Source organism: Erythrolamprus reginae, chromosome 1 (genome assembly GCF_031021105.1).
Source record: "Erythrolamprus reginae isolate rEryReg1 chromosome 1, rEryReg1.hap1, whole genome shotgun sequence".
In the NCBI taxonomy this organism is placed as follows: Eukaryota; Metazoa; Chordata; class Lepidosauria; order Squamata; family Dipsadidae; genus Erythrolamprus; species Erythrolamprus reginae.
Window position 1 is genome coordinate 89,416,699 of NC_091950.1, and position 17,457 is coordinate 89,434,155.

At 39.9% G+C, this 17,457-nt stretch overlaps 1 protein-coding gene across 4 annotated transcripts in view; it reads right to left on the reverse strand.

Moving 5' to 3' along the window:
- Positions 1-17,457, reverse strand: part of PCNX1 (pecanex 1) — a 116,562-nt gene that overhangs the window by 17,579 nt on the left and 81,526 nt on the right. For all 4 annotated transcript variants that reach the window (XM_070758419.1, XM_070758428.1, XM_070758409.1 and 1 more), the window contains 9 exons: positions 15,429-15,606; positions 14,121-14,229; positions 13,773-13,902; positions 12,263-12,321; positions 10,237-10,452; positions 9,095-9,348; positions 5,281-5,511; positions 4,715-4,815; positions 1,284-1,434 (listed from right to left, as the gene is read on the reverse strand). In XM_070758419.1, coding sequence (XP_070614520.1) covers positions 1,284-1,434; positions 4,715-4,815; positions 5,281-5,511; positions 9,095-9,348; positions 10,237-10,452; positions 12,263-12,321; positions 13,773-13,902; positions 14,121-14,229; positions 15,429-15,606 — 1,429 coding nt within the window. The remainder of the gene's footprint in view (positions 1-1,283; positions 1,435-4,714; positions 4,816-5,280; positions 5,512-9,094; positions 9,349-10,236; positions 10,453-12,262; positions 12,322-13,772; positions 13,903-14,120; positions 14,230-15,428; positions 15,607-17,457) is intronic.

Sequence of the window (17,457 nt, forward strand, 5' to 3'; positions counted from 1 at the left end):
CTTCCCAGCAGTCTCCGAACGCCGGTTCGTAACTCGAAAAAAGTTCGTAAGAAGAGGCAAAATTTTTCTGAACCCCGGGTTCGTATCACGAGTTGTTCGTAAGACGAGGGGTTCGTATCTTGTACATAGTTTTTTCCCCCTTGCCAAAAGATGTAAAATGCATTTGTTTTTAAGACATGCATAGGAAACAAATATATGCTTCTGAAGGTTTGGTACTAAAAAATGAGAAAATAGTCAAACAATGGAGACCAGGGAAAATTTGATAAAACAATACCAGGGAATTTTGAAACCAGTGACAAAGTATGGCTTTGTCTTATATGTATGGCTGAGTTGTTTTATATCAGCTTAAAACCTAGTCTGTTATCTACAAATGATTATATAGTAGTAAATTTTTTAGCCTTTAGGGAAACAGCTTTCTTCATTGTTTAATGTTTTTCTTAAGCCGATATTCTTCCCTTCAATTCCTAAATTCTCAATTCTCCCCTTCTCTGTTTAATTCCAACCCCAAATTTGCTCAGTCCTGTTCTTTCTTAAATGAGGTAACCTTGTTTAAAAACATACCAAACAGATCTGTTGAAATATGTATTCAAAATATCTATTCACTCTATATTGAACTGCTGCTCCTGCTAATATGGGCAGTAAACGAAATACACATAACTTACATATATTTAATTATGAAGCTATTTGTGCAAATAAATCCCGTTCAAACAGAAACTGCAAAAAATTCAAAGCCGATTTACTTCTTGGAATTTAATGTTTTCCTTTCCTGATAAATTATCCTAAACAAACTGACAAAGAATACTATTGCCAGTCAATATCCATTTATTTTTCGGTCTATTGGGACATTATTTTAACACATTCCCACTCTGTATACAAATAAATGTATGAACCATGCATTATTTATGTATTTATTTTGTTCAACTTCTAAAGCCGCCCATCTCAGTGAATAACTCTGATAAATTTCATAAATTTAACAGATGATATTAGAGTCACTTGCTTGAGACGGGTGGCAACAGAAATTGAATGAGTGAATGAATGAACAAATGAACGAATGAATAAATGAATATAACACTGAATTAATTTTTACTATATTTATTGGCATTCATTTCACAATTAAATTTTTTCCTCATATATTACTAAAACTGTTTCCATTTCCAAGAGCTTCATTTGCTCTTCAATCAACTTTTTACTAATGAGAGGACTTTTACAAACCCACAGAGTTTGGATTATAATTATCTACGTCACTTTTGGCCAATGTGCATGTGTGCAAGCATTCTTTATACCTGATGGAGTTTTAGTGACATGCGTATTCCAGGGACCACCACTTTTCTCAGTAATTCCATGTCTGCAAAAATCCATTCATCTCGAATTGATGATATACGAAAGTCTCCTTTAAACAAGGCATGGAGCCCATACAGGAAAGATTCCAGATTACTGTTTGGTTTGGGAGAGAAACCCCAAACATTAAAGCAAGCATTCAGTATTCTAAAATTAGCTGAAGAAAGTAAGACTTTCATTTCTGTATAAACATTGTGGACTGCCCAAGCAAATTTAAAATGCCATAATAAACAGATATAAATCAGGAGAGTTAAGAAAAAAGGATGGCAATCATTTTTCAGTTCCTCATCTGTCCTGACTATGTATTCAAGAATGGCTGAAACACTACAGGGAAACTAATCATCCTCAAATTATTTGACAGAAAAGTGGCATAAATTATTTGGGTTAATGAAAACAGTAGTAGCTCTGTCTGGAAACTTGCATTACCTTGTACTCTGCAGTTATTTACTGAATAAGCAAATGGCTTATTTGCTGTGTCTCAGAATCTTTCACTTCCCTCAGAATCAATTTCTGTGTCTCAGAGTCTTTCACTTTCCTCAGAATCAATTTTATACTTATTCTATTCTTGACCTTAAGGGAAAGATTCTCTCAGTTCCCTTTTCTTTTTCTTGGCAGTTCTTAGTAGCAATAAATTATCTTCAGAGCTAATGTAAACACTTTAAGCAAATATATATATGGAAGTCAGCTAAGAAGTTCAACTCCCAATTCTTCCACACTGAGCTTGTCTCAAATACCAACTCAGTGCTGGTCAATAACTATATCAAAATAACTAAATCAAAAGATCCAAAAATGCAAGCATATTCTTTACAGCAGTGTTTCTCAACCTTTGAAGTTTCAAGATGTGTGGACTTTCAGCTTCCAGAATTCCGTTACTTGAAGTCTACATATTTTCAAGATGCCGAGATTGAGAAACACTGTTTTAAAGGTTAGTCACTCTGAGAAATCAGCCATTAACAGACATATTGAGATAAGGTCTAGCTATGAACCATTCCAAAAAAGGAAGCAACCAAAATCAAAGAAAGGGGCAAACAGATCGAAGATCATCCTGCACTTATTAACCAAAGCCAGAATAGGAACCAGCACTAAATCAACAACCAAAGAAGAAACAATTACACTAATGAAAGAAGATGGCAAACTGCACTTCACCATGCACTGATGTGGTTAGCTAGAGTGAAATATTTGGACGGAGAAAAGCAAGCTCAGGGAATGCCAAAGGCCTAACAAACAACTATACAGTGTTCCCTCGATTTTCGCGGGTTCGAACTTCGCGAATAGCCTATACCACGGTTTTTCAAAAAATATTACTGTATATACTCGAGTATAAGCCGACCCGAGTATAAGCCGAGGCACCAATTTTTGCCACAAAAACTGGGAAAACGTATTGACCCGAGTATAAGCCGAGGTTAGAAAATGCAGTGGCTACTGGTAACTTATAAAAATGGAAAACAATAAAATTACATTAATTGAGACATGTTTTAGAATATTTATTTTAAAGAAAACCAGTAAACTAGCTCTGTAAATTTAAAAGAGGGTAAACAAATTAACAATATTAACAATAAATTAAAAAGTAAAAAAAGTAGCTCGATCAGCAACAAAGCTAAAACCTAAGAGTTAAAATCCTTCAAAACTGGATTCCTTCTCATCATTAATTGGATTTACATTATTGTTCTGTTTTTATATATGCTGTGAGCCACCCTGAGTCCTTGGAGAGGGATGGCATACAAATCCAATTAAATAAATAAACAAACAAACAAACAAATAAATAAGTGTATCCAAAGAAGAGCTTCAGCATTAGCTGCTGTGAGGTTATCAGCATAGAAAACCAAATAGATAGATAGATAGATAGATAGATAGATATAGATAGATAGATAGACAGACAGACAGACAGATAGAAAAATAGATAGATAGATAGATAGATAGATAGAAATAGATACAGATAGATAGATAGAAAGAAAGAAAAATAGATAGATAGAAAAATAGATAGATAGAAAGATAGAAAAATAGATAGATAGATAGAAATAGATACAGATAGATAGATAGATAGATAGATAGATAGACAGACAGATATAGATAGAAAGATAGACAGACAGACAGACAGATAGAAAAATAGATAGATAGAAAAATAGATAGATAGAAAGATAGACAGATAGAAAAAGAATTCCTGTCTAGCTCTGCCTCATAACACATTATTAGATCCTATCCAAGCAAGGACAGCAACTACCACAAAATACCATTTTTTAAACAGTTTAAATCCTTTCAAAGGAGGGGGAGGAGAATGTGACAGCAGGGGGCCTTTTTAATCCAACTAAGGGCAATGCAGAGAGAGCAAGGAATAGTTACTGTAAACCTGTTGACAAATACACACAGGGAGTAAAAAAAAAAGCCTCTGGGTTTCAGCAAGAGGTAGCTGGCTTTTTTCACGGTGGGGGGGAGAGGGGGCATGCACACACACACACACACACACACACACACACGACCTCACCGGCTTCCCATTGCTTTTTTCCCCTCTCGGTTGGAGCAAATGGCTGCCTCCTTTGCTTGAGCCAGGGAGAGGAACTACGGCGTGCGAGAGGGGACAAAAGCTGGTGCCTCCTCGCTCTGGCTCAAGCAATGACGCCCTCATGTGGTGACTTTGTCAATGACCCGAGTATAAGCCGAGGTTGTGTTTTTCAGCCCATTTTTGGGGCTGAAAAACTCGGCTTATACTCGAGTATATACGGTAATTAAAAAATACTTCATGGTTTTTTTCCTATACCACGGTTTTTCCCGCCCGATGACGTCATACATCATCGCTAAACTAATAATTTTTGCAAATAAATAACAAAAAAATAATTATTTTTTAATAAATAATTATGTTTATAAATATCAGGATCACTAAGTGTCTTATTCAATAGTGAGTACCAGTAATAATGGTGAGTAAATGGTTGTTAAGGGAATGGGAAATGGTAATTTAGGGGTTTTAAGTGTTAAGGGAAGGCTTGTGATACTGTCCATAGCCAAAAATAGGGTATTTACTTCCGCATCTCTACTTCGCGGAAATTCGACTTTCGCGGGCAGTCTCGGAACACATCCCCTGTGGAAATCAAGGAAACACTGTATTGCATAAAGGAGTTGCAATTTTTTTCATTGAAAACATTTTCTTACAATCATCAAGATGAGGGTCATAAAGGTCAAAAAGCAAGGCCTAAGAGGTCTAAGTACTAAATGATTATGGAGGAAAACTGCAGCAGGATAAACTTCCTCTGTCAGATTTTGTCACTAATATTTAGAGACTGAAATTAGCTACTCAAATCTGGTAAATTAAATTAAGAGTGGGAATGGAAAAAGGTACAGCTATATTCTAGGAGACCTATTCTGGAATAATAAACAAGAGTACCTAGCCATATGATGTGAAGCCGTTCCCAGAGCTCTTCGACCAAGAACAGACAGTCCGTAGCAAAGGGTAACCAGAGAAGAATCCTTATCTGCATTGAGTGGCTTTGAGTAAAAACGAAAACAAAAGTTGAAAACATTAGGTAAAGAATATAAGATGTTTCTGTGTGCATAATACCATTATGTTACACCATATAACTCAAACTGTAACTTTCTATCATTGTTTTCTACTTTCTTAAGAAAAAAAGTGGAGAATAATACCCAAGTATATTTTCACTTTGAAAAAGTAAATTGTGAGATATTGTTATTACTGAGTAGGTTCTTGATAGCAATAAATTCTCTTCAGAGCTAATACAAATACTTTAAGCAAATATGTGTGTGTGTGTGTGATCTTTTTGTCGAGTTTTCTTAAAAATCCTTTTCATTGTCAGCAAAAATATGTTACATATATATATGATTCAGTTAAGAAGTTCAACTCCCAATTCTTTCACATTTTCAGGATTTAGATGTTCTTTAAGAGATAAGATAGCATATCTTCAAAGGATTTTTTAATCATTAAAAAATACTTACTTTTTCTCTCTGAGAGCAGCAGTATTCTACCCAGTTGAGATAAATTATACAAAAACTTTCTCTTGAAACTCCTGCTAGCCGATGATCATAATCCTCATCAATATTAGGATTAAATGTCGGGTCTAAATCTACGTAATTTTGGTCTGCACATTGCTGCAATCCTTCTTGCATTGTTTCATTTGATAACCATTCCTCTAGCTTGGGAGAGGATATTACATAATAGATGATACCCTACAAAATAAAACATTAGTTATTAGAATACAGTGTTCCCTCGATTTTCGCAGGGGATGCGTTCCGAATTTCCGCGAAGTAGAGATGCGGAAGTAAATACCCTATTTTTGGCTATGAACAGTGTCACAAGCCTTCCCTTAACACATTAAACCCCTAAATTACCATTTCCCATTCCCTTAGCAACCATTTAGATTATTACTCACCATGTTTATTCATTAAAGTTTATTAAAAAAAAATTTTATTAAAGGCGGACGAAAGTTTGGCGATGACGTATGACGTCATCAGGCCGGAAAAAACCATGGTATAGGGGGGGGAAACAGAAAGTATATTTTAATTAATATCTTTGAAAAACCGTGGTATAGACGTTTCGCGAAGTTTGAACCCGCAAAAATCGAGGGAACATTGTATATACATCTGGTTGTAACTTTAAAACATTTGGCAAACATAAAGAAGGATTAAACACATCGTCTGTAGATGTGGAACCCTGATGGTTCATTTACTAGACCCAAGTCATAGTAAGGAAAGGAAAGGTAAAGAAATGGAAGAAAGGAAAATACCCAGATTTTCTATTGGCTGTAGTGCTTCTCAAATAGTGGGGTGGGCCCCCTTGGGAGAGCATGTAGCAATGCCAGGGGGGGGCGTACGACCCCGGGAAATGTGCTTTATTTTTGCCCCAAGGAGTAGGGGGTTTTGTACTAAACAGCACAGTACAGAGCAGGAGATATGAACCCTTAAGAGACATCATGGAGTCCTCGGACAGGGGTGGCATACAAATCTAATTATTATTAATAATAATGAGGCTGTTGGGGCCTGGATGGGTGTCAACAAACTCAAACTCAACCCAGACAAGACGGAGTGGCTGTGGGTCTTGCCTCCCAAGGACAATCCCATCTGTCTATCCATTACCCTGGGGGGAGAATTATTGACCCCCTCAGAGAGGGTCCGCAACTTGGGCGTCCTCCTTGATCCACAGCTCTCATTAGAGAAACATCTTTCAGCTGTGGCGAGGGGGGCGTTTGCCCAGGTTCGCCTGGTGCACCAGTTGCGGCCCTATTTGGACCGGGAGTCACTGCTCACAGTCACTCATGCCCTCATCACCTCGAGGCTCGACTACTGTAACGCTCTCTATATGGGGCTACCTTTGAAAAGTGTTCGGAAACTTCAGATTGTGTAGAATGCAGCTGTGAGAGCAATCATGGGCTTTCCCAAATATGCCCATGTTACACCAACACTCTGCAGTCTGCATTGGTTGCTGATCAGTTTCCGGTCACAATTCAAAGTGTTGGTTATGACCTACAAAGCCCTTCATGGCACCGGGCCAGATTATCTCAGGGACCGCCTTCTGCTGCATGAATCCCAGCGACCAGTTAGGTCCCACAGAGTGGGTCTTCTCCGGGTCCCATCAACTAAACTATGTCGCTTGGCAGGACCCAGGGGAAGAGCCTTCTCTGTGGCGGCCCCAGCCCTCTGGAACCAACTCCCCCCAGAGATTAGAATTGCCCCCACCCTCCTTGCCTTTCGTAAGCTGCTTAAAACCCACCTCTGCCGCCAGGCATGGGGGAATTGAGATACTCTTTCCCCTAGGCCTCTACAATTTTATGCATGGTATATGTGTATGTATGTTTGGTTTTTATAATAATGGGCTTTTAACTGTTTTTAGTATTGGATTATTATTATATGCTGTTTTATTACTGTTGTTAGCCACCCCGAGTCTGCGGAGAGGGGCAGCATATAAATCAAATAAATAAATAAATAAATAAATAAATAAATAAATAATAGTAAAATAGTAATAATAATAATAATAATAATAATTTAACAGAGATGAAAAGAAAGGAGGAGAGAGACAGAGATAATGAGACAAATGTAAGTCTCCCGAAAGCTAAGTTGAGAAAATATGACAAAGCGTACATAGCGCTTGGTTTCACTGTGACTCCAGTAGGAGAAGAGGAAAGACAGGTATGTTTACTGTGTCTAAAAATGTTGGCAGTGGACAGCACGAAGCCAAATAAATTAAGGCATCATTTAAACACATTACACCCCAATCACACTGATAAGCCGCTTGAGTTTTTTCAGCGAAAATGTGCTGAACATTGCAAACAATCATCCCAATGGAGAATTGTGTGTGTGTGAAATGTTTACTTCCTTGGGGTGGGTGGGGGGGAAGGCAGAAAATAATTGAGAACTACTGTACAGGAACAAACATGAAACAATTTAGAACAAGGGTATCAAACTCGGTTTCACTGAAGGATGCATCAGGATTGTGTTTGACCTGGGGGAGGGGGGGTGGCCAGGGGGGGCATGGCTAGCGTGATAGCACTCATTGAGGCTGTTTTCGGCCATGACCACCTCTTGCAGCTGTCTACCAGCAAAAATGGAGCTCAGGGAGGCTGCACATAGTGCATTTCTAGCCAATATTTTTTCTATAGGCATGTTTCACCTATTCTTTTGAAAATAATTACAATATTGGTGTAGAGGTAGTCCCCGACTTATGACCAAAACTGAATCCAGAATTTATGTTGCTAAGTGAGATACCATATTTTTCGCTCCATAAGACGCAGTTTTTTTCCTCCCAAAGTAGGATGAAAAATCAGCCCCGTCTTATGGAGCGAAGATGCAGGCAGGGAGGGGGGGGAGGCGCTGGAGCAGAGGGGGGGTATCCCGACACTTGGTGAGCAGAGAGGCGGTCGCCTCCCCTGCCGCCCCACTCTGGGGGTCCTTGGCTTCTGCTGGGGGGATCCGAACGCTGTCAGGGGGACTGTCGCCGGCAAAGGCTAGCAGGGAGACAGGGAGCGCGCGCAACCGCCCGTGCGCCCCCGACATTTCCAGCACCCCCCCAAACCCCCAACCCGGGTTCGGGGGGGTGCTGGGAAGCCCCCCAGGCCGGCTGCGATCTTTTAAAACAGCCGCGCCGCTTTTAAAACAGCCACGCCGCTTTCCAGCTGACTCCTGAAGCCAAAGGCGAACTTCAACAACTCAGCACAACAAGAGTACTAGACACGAGAACAGTTTTTCCGCACCCCAACGCCATCACATGCCGGATCGCTCGCTCCCTCGCGCGTCCCGCCCGCCGCCAAGCCCCACCAATATTTTTTTTCTATTTTCCTCCTCTAAAATCTAGGTGCGTCTTATCAGCAGGTGCATCTTATAGAGCGAAAAATACGGTAGTTAAATGAATTTTGCCCTATTTCATGTTTTTTTTTTACCAGAGTTGTTAAGTGAATCACTGAAATTGTTAAGTTAGCAACACTAAATCTGGCTTCCTCATTGGCTTTGCTTGTCAGAAGGTCGCAAAAGGTTATCACATAAGCCCAAGATACTGTAACTGTTATAAATATGAATCAGTTTCCAAGCATCTGAATTCTGTCATATGTGACCATGGGGATGTCTCAGTGGTTATATGAAAAACAGTAATTAAGTCACTTTTTTCAGTGCCTTATTCAGTAAATTTGAATGGTCACTAAATGAACTTTTGTTAAGTTAGGACTGCCTGTATATACCACAGATATTAATAGCATGGGTAAAACAGCTTTGTACTCATTTGTAAAGAGGAAGGCAATTCTACATTCCTGAGCTAGAGATATACCTTGACGTAGTACGTGGTGAGTATTTTCCTTAGGTCAAAGACCTGAAGCATGGAAGCAGCACTGTTGTCAGTGATACTGTAACCCTCCAAGACATACTTTGTGACTAGAACTTCCCAAGCGAGCCAACGCTGGCCAAAGGCAGCATTAAAAGACAACACATGAGGGATGTGACCAGGTTCACAGCAACAAAACCCTTCATCTTCTTCAACCCCTTCAGTGATAGCTTCTACTTCTCGTTGCTGACAATAGGTTCCTGAAATGGAAAAAATAAATTCTTTAAAATAGGAGCATTAACATCACCAGTTCTGATAATTTAAAAATAATGATTTTGCGCTTGCTTTCTGGTATAAAATGGGATGAGTAATATTGGGATAAGTAATTAAGGACCTTCAGGAGTTCATGTTCATTTGATCAGTGATGTCTGTATCATTGGTATTTTTTTTAACTAGAGCGCTTGTACCAGTGATGGTATAAGTGAACCTTTTTTTCCTCAGAGCCTGTGTGCGACTGCCCACACCCATAATTCAATTCCTAGGGAGGGTGAAAACAGCTTCCCCCGCACTCCCAAGGCCCTCTGGTGGCCGGAAACAGCCTGTTTCCTAATGTATGGTAGGCCCAGTAGGCTTGTGTTTTGCTCTCCCCAGGCTCCAAAGGCTTCCCTGGAGCCAGGGGAGAGTAAAAACATCACCCCCCCCTCCTGGAGGCCCTCTGGAAGTGAAAAATGCCCTCCCAGAGCCTCTGTGTGAGCCAAAAATCAGCTGGCTGGCACAGACATGCATGTTGGAGCTAAGCTAGGGCAACGTGCCAGCAGATATGGCTCCGAGTGACACCTTTGGCATCCGTGCCATAGGTTCGCCATCACTGGCTTATATCATTGGAAAGATGTCAGAAATTACTAAAATAAAATTCACTAATGAAAGAAAAATACCATGTTCTTTTGTTGACGTATTTGAAGAAAGTAAAGTTAAATGATCTAAGATTATAAAATGAACTTTGCTCAGCTCTATCAATTTTACCCAGACTCAGAGCATCTCAATCTAAAATACTGATTAATCCAGTGGACTCAATTTGCATGTTACAATGTCTGAAGCAGAAAGCAGTACAGGAAGATTAATGAAAAGTGCATTCACATAGACTTTACCTCTGAATTCAAGCCCTCTCAGTTGAAAGGTGACTAAGCCATTGCCAATCTCTATAAGGTGTACAAGTGCATTGAGGTAGTCGGAAGCAAGAATAAAGCAATCTCCAGTACTGTAGTTTCCCCATCTCCCCAAGAGTAAATCTCCACACAGGCTGTGCTGAAGGGAGCGAGTTAAATGTTCATAAAAGATTGAATTCAAGTTATTGTCATCAGAACCTACAGGGGGGAGAAAAATAATACAGTATACTAAAAACATAAATTTATTTTTACAATTCCACTGAAAAATCATCCCAAGATATTACAACAGACTGGGATAGATGATCACTAAGAGTTTATAGGTGACTCTACACCTGCCTTTAGCCATAATATTTTCACTGTAGAAACATTAACATATGTAGTTCTCTTGGCATCAAGGTAAATTTCTTAGGTGGGGCACCCCAAAAGTGAAAGAGATCAGGTGTTGAACCATCTCGGGATTCAAAATAGTACCCACAGCACTTCCTTCTCCTTTTCTTCTACAATAGTACTATACAGAGATAGCCCAAGTAGAAATAAAAGATTTGCGGGACTTCCGGGTGGGGATCGAGCCGCGCTGGGAGGACGGGGATAGAGCTCCGTCCCTGTCACTCCTTTTTTCGTGTTGGGGGATCACCGATTGCGATTCGATCGAGCTCGGAGGGCTCAATCCAGAACAGGGGGCCTCCTGGTCCCGAAGGGCAGAACGCCACGTTCCCGGAGGGAAGGGAATACCCTGCAGCCCCAAACGATGAAGAACCGCGCCTCCGTTTCGGCTAGGACGCGGCCATAGTGGCTTGCTCACGAAGGAGCAAGCACAAATAGCTAAAACAGAGGTCAACAGAATAAAGATCAACAGAAAAGAAAGAAAAGAAAGCACAGAATAATGTACTTTTTTTGGATTTTATCATTTTTGGAAAAATAAAAGAACTCAAAAGAAATAAGGCGAACAAAGAAAAGTTTTCCTTTTAAGAATCATATCCTTGGGCGTAAAGTCAAGCTACAACCAGATCTACTTTTCTATTTTTTCTTCAACTATTTACTGTTTCTTTTCTAAACAAACTGTAATAGACAAGACATACCCTTTAAGTATTTCACATCCCTGGAAAGAATAATGTAATTGCCTTGCAAATAAGAGATGAAACTTAAAGAAAAGGGGAATTTAACCAACTGAAAATATCACGTATTTAATGACTTCCGGTTTCTGAAGAACGATTCCGTTTTTAAAGAACATTATATATAATTTGGATTAAAATTAAAATATTGCAAGATTATATACTGGACTTTGAAAAATACTGATCAACTTTTGATGAGATAAATTAACCTGATTCTACCATATAAAATACCGTATAAAATGGATTTTTGAGGTTTAGATTCGTAGAGGGACTATTTTACAAGAGACTGCACCGTATGGATTAAATACTTTTTTACTATTTACTTTTTCTTCCTTTTTTCTTTTCGTGGATTGTGGACTGAGGATTGTGGATTGATGCTAAGTCTTTTTTTTTTGGGACTTTGTTTTTTACTTAGTTTTATGGATTAAAAAACAATTGTGAACCTGAGAACATGAGAATGGAATAAACATCATAGACCAAATATTACAGTATTAAAGATAGATGAAACGAAGAAAAAGGACTTAAGAAGTATCTAAGAAGGACTAAATTTAAAAATCTTGTTTTTCTTTTTTTGCTACGTTTGGAATTATTTACATTGAACATATAATCCAAGTATTTACTGACCTCTTTTTTCTCTTTTACATTTTTCCTTTCTTTTGTTATATTTTATATTATAGGGTTTCCCTTTTATTATAGATAGTTAAGTCATAAAATGATGTGTTCGATTTTTAATTTCCCCCCTCTCGATCTGGTATACCCCAAAATTTTTATAGACAGGTTGTTCTCTATAAGTTGATGTATGTTATAAAAGCATGTAAATACTGTTTCATATGGATTGAATTGAACCATTGCACAATCCACTCAACAGATCACCTGCCTATTTTCATCAATATTACCTGGGTTTCTGTCAAGCTGAGAAGCCAATCTTGTGTTTGAGTGGTCCACTCGTTTTGTGCTGAGATGAAGACAAAAAAAAGTAAAATTACTTGTACTCCTGAACTGTCTTAAAATGAAGCCCCACAGGGTACTTACTCTATCTCTTTTCTTACAATTCTACCTTCCAGACAGGGGCTCATTTTTGCATGCCTTATCTTAAAGTAAGTAAGGGAGAAACCTCTGTAGAAGATAATATACAGTAAGGCAGGGATGGCTAACCTTTTTACCATCACATGCCAAAAGTGGGTTGGTGTGGCGGGTGGTGGTGGTTTGTGCGCATGCACATCCATATCCTAATTCAATGCACTCCGGCCCCTGCACATTGGACCCCCTTCATACTCCCCCCAAGCTTTTGACATGCAATGGCATGGTGGGGCCATTTGTCGCCCTCCCCAGGCTCTAGAGGTTTTCTAGGAGCCTGGGGAGGGTGAAAAATGGCCCCTTGGAAGCCCAGAAATGACTTATTTCCCGACTTCCAGTGGGACCACTAGGCCCGATTTTTGCCCTCCCCGGCCACCAGAGGTTTTCCTGGAGGTTTGGGAGGATGAAAACAGCCTCCGCCACCCCCACATAGACCCTCTAGAGGCCAGAAGCACTCTCCCAAAGCCTCCGCACGAGCCCTTTACTTACCTCAAAATGGGCCATTGGAGACTCCTGGGAAGGGAGAGGGGAGGGGCAGCCAAAAATCAGCTGGCCAGCGTGCACATGCGCGCTGGACCTGATCTACGGCAATGGTTCCCATGCCAGAAGATATGGTTTGCCACAGGTTTGCCATCATGGCAATAAGGGGTTTCCCCAATTACCAACTCTGCAAAATATTTGATTCCGTGCTACACTTTTCCTCTTACAGAACTGAAAACAGGGTGGTGAACAGTGACAGTTCCGCTCATTTATTTTCTTCTTGTTTTCTGACAAGAGAGCCTGAGTCAGATATGTTTTCTGTGTGTGAAAACAGATCCTGTCTGTTTTTCAAAGTTCTGAATGATACTTTCATGAATGTTGTAGCAACCAGAAAGCTAAAGTTTACAACAGCCATAAAAATCCATTTTAGGGGGCCATTACAATAAAGAAATCAAAACATTAAATAAAAATCAGGAGAAACATAATGAATAGTTCTTTAAATTCTGACAAGACTTGCTCAAAAAACATATCAAAATGAGAATGTGGCTGAAAAAAAAGCAGATGCGTTATTTTCCTATACACTATGAAACTCAAATCTTTTCCGCTCCTTTAAAAACGTATGTGTTAAATGGAAATATTTGAAGCTGTGTAGCTTCATTGTTTCTTAAAAAGTTATACATTCAGATAGTCAGTATCAAGAAAAGAAACATTTGTGCCTTTGAGATTAAAAAAAATATTTTAAATTCTAGAGTGAACCAATCCAACACCTTCATGAAAAAATATCCTATTTTTCAATCCATTACAAATAAAGTACACATGAAAGCCTTGTGTGATTTCATTAATACCTACTTGTAATCTCTCTCCCAGAACTTGACAGGTCTGACATAAGAAGTGATAAATATTGCACTTCCCAAAAAAGGATTCAATGGGGTAGAGAAAAATGCAGAGATGATTGCCTGGACAAACAGCATTGCAGAATCTACCGGACAATAAAGTTAAGGATGCCATAATTGTTACCCAGATATCTTATGAGCAGGATAGAATGAAGTTGGATATTTTTCCCCAATTACTTTTTTCTTACAGCACTGAGCATGTAAATTAATCTTTGATTTTTGTAATCACTGGCTGTATATTTTCTCTATTAGATTTAAATTTCAGGAGATCAAATTAAAATAAGTTTGAATTTCAAAAGGATACGGGGCACAGCAAATGGTTGGGCAAAAGCATGGAAAGCAGATCCCCATGTGATTTGCCAAGGAGCAATATAAGTGTACACAAATCTGAGTTTGTAAAATAGCTCCCAAAGCTACAAAAGAAATAAGAAGAAAATATTTAGAAATATAAGCACCAGCAGGAGTAGCAATACAGAAGCATAATCATGCATGGATTTTATCCTCTTGAATCACCTGCAGAATAATGCCTCCAATTAAGGCTTAAGGGAACTCAATTTGCGTGAGCCACAGACAGAGGTGGAATTCACAAACTGAAACAACCAGTTCACCCAGCACCAGAAATGTGAGTGCGTGAACCGGTCCGAGCTAGCTCAATCTCACCTCTGCCAGAGACCTACCACCGCATTCGATGTCTGTGTGTAAGCAAGCCCTGTTGAACTGATTAGACACCACTGTCAACAACAGAAATGAAGTGTAATTTTTCTGGGTTTCCTTTTAAGATTAAGGGGGGAAAATACTATGATATTGCAAGATTTATTTTGCACTGTAAAACTAGAAAAATTTAAAAAGTAGAGTCAATCGTCACTTCTGGAGACTACATGGATGTGCCCATGTATTGTTCTTCGCAACAAACCATTTTCTCAGTAGTTTATGTTGACTTCCTCTGGGAATTTTTTTTCTCAAATTCTCAGTTTTGTCTACCCCCCACCCCAAGATGTTAAATCTCCAATCCAAATTTGTCCAATTATCCAATTTTACTTTATGTGTCTAATATGTACAATTTTAATTGGTTTCTGAAGATTAGTCAACATTGACCAAGACACACACTTTTATACTTGATACCATAACAATTCTTGTTTATCCATTTACTTATTAACTCGTGCAGAGAAACCTATATAGCCTCTCAGCTAGTAACAAGGCATACATCATACTAAACCACCCACAGGAAACAATAAAATAATACTTAAAGAAGCCTACAGGTTGTGCTCACATGACATGGTCACCTATAAGTACTGGTTTCAGCTTAATAGTGTGTGAATGCAGCCATTATATTTTATAAAACATAATTTATGGCTTTGTATGTTGCTCAAAATCAGCCAGCTGTAGTTTATTCAGCAAACCATGACTAAATAAATAAGAGTTTAATATACATGAACAAGATCTGCGTTTAATAAAGGTCTGCTTGAGTTTTATAAAAGTTCACTGAGCAAGAAGACAGCTCTGCTACACAAAAAGCCTTTGCTCTGGCAGATGTTGAGATGTTCACAGTAAGGCAGTTTCTGGCTGCTTGTAACAATATGGAATAGAATGGCGATGCTGTACTTGACTTTACCTTGCTGAAGAGTATGGACATGAAGAACAAGTCTAGCAGCATGGTCTCGGAGAATCGATTGTAATCAAATGTGAAAAAAAGCACTGTAAAAATGATAGTGACATACTGGTAGGTTGGATTGCTAAAAGATGAGCGCAGCAACTTCATACCAGCTATAGTAATCATTAAAGCACCAAGTCTGCAATGAGAAAAATACAATTTCAGATGAAACCCTGAGTTTTCCCATTAGAAATTCACTCCTCTCTACAGTGGTTCTTCTACTTACAAACTTAATTCGTTCCGTGACCAGACAAACAAGTAAATAAGAAAAAAATTTCCTTCATTTTTATTAAAATAACTTAATAATAAAACAAAACCAAAATCTATTACTATTATTACTATCTTCTCCTCTTTTTCCATCCCTGTCTCCTCCCCCCCCCCAGGCTGGTTTTTTTTTCTCTGTTATTATTTGGGTGCTTTTTACCATATGCTTTAAATCAAGAGTCATTACTCTCTTTCTCTTTCCCCCTCTTGCTCATGCTCTCTCTCTTTTTCTCACTTTCTCTCTCCCTCTCTTTCTATCTCGCTCTGTCTGTTGCTCTCTCTCTCTCTCTCTATTGCTTTCTTTCTCTCTCACTCTTTCTATCTCTCTTGCTTTCTCTCTCTCTCTCTTGTTCTCTCTCTTGCTATCTCTCTCTCTCCCCCCCTCTTTCTCTCTCTCTCTCTTTCTCACTTACTTTCTCTCTCCCTCTGTCTTTCCATCTTGCTCTCTCTATTGCTCTCTCTCTCTCTGCGAGGGGGCTGCGAGAGCGCTTTCTCCAAGCGCTTCGGGAACGCCTGCCCTGCCTCTACTGCAGCCCCCTTGCTGAAAGCTCGGGACGAAAGCGCTCCCAGTGAAGGGGCTGCGAGAGGGGCGGGGCGGGCATTCCCAAAGCGCGTGGAGAAAACCCTCTCGCAGCCCCCTGAGGAGGAGAAGCCGCAACCGCCACCACTGTGGGAGAAGTCGCACCCCAAGGCGGGAGGCAGAGAAAGCCGGAGAGGGAGCGGATCGGTCGGGGGCAGCGGCGAGAGGCCAGGGGCGCGAGGGGGCCAGAGGCATCGTGGGAAGGTGGGGACGGCCGCGGCTCCCTTTCCTTCCACCCATGTCTACTGCCGGTGCCTCCCTGCCCCCGCCCCCTGCAGGCTGGCAGGGGGATGGGGAGCGCGCAGGGCACCTCCGCACTTTCATCACTCCCCGCCCCTGACTCCAACGCCCGTCTCCTTGCGCGCCCTTGGAAAAGGGTGTGCGGGGGGGTATTTTGGGGTGCGCACGCGCATGCGCACGCAGCTTACAGGGAACAGTGAAGTACAGGTGTTCTTAGGTAGAGGTAGCACTGTACTTGATTGGTTTGTTGATTATTCTCAGCAAACGTATTTTTCTAAAATTCCTTTTTATTAGACTTCCTAAATTGTTTGGTTTCTCAGCATATTGTCTACATTCCGGATTTGTAACTGGTCGTGGTAACACTAAGATGACAAAATGTATATCTAACAGCAGAATGCCAGCTCCATATTTTTTAAAAAGCAGAAAAGTAAAGTATAGACTAAATCAATAAGTACAGATGAAAGGTACTGGAGTGCAACAGATCACTTTGTGTCTTGGACAAATGGTATGTTCATTCAGCCTATGCCTTCATACCAACTCATCTAACTGAAGTCATAAACTTTAGTCCCACCTATGTTGCATGCATTTTCTCCTCTCTTAAAATGATATATAGGAACCTCCCTTTTCCCATTATATACCAATATTCAGTTAATAAAGCAGATTAGGTAAAATGGGGGTAAAAGGCCTCAAGATCCTGTCATCATATGAAAAGCTCTTCTGGATTAGACCAAAGGATTATCTATGGAAGTAGTTCCAGGCTAGATCAGCCCAAGTTCACTTTTCACACCAGATTTGGACCCCCAAGGGTCACAGATGGTCCCGAGCTCCATTTTTTCTGGTAGAGGGTTGCAACAAAAAAGGGAATTCAGGGAGCCTGTTTTCGCTGGCACAGTGCTTGGGCTCCCA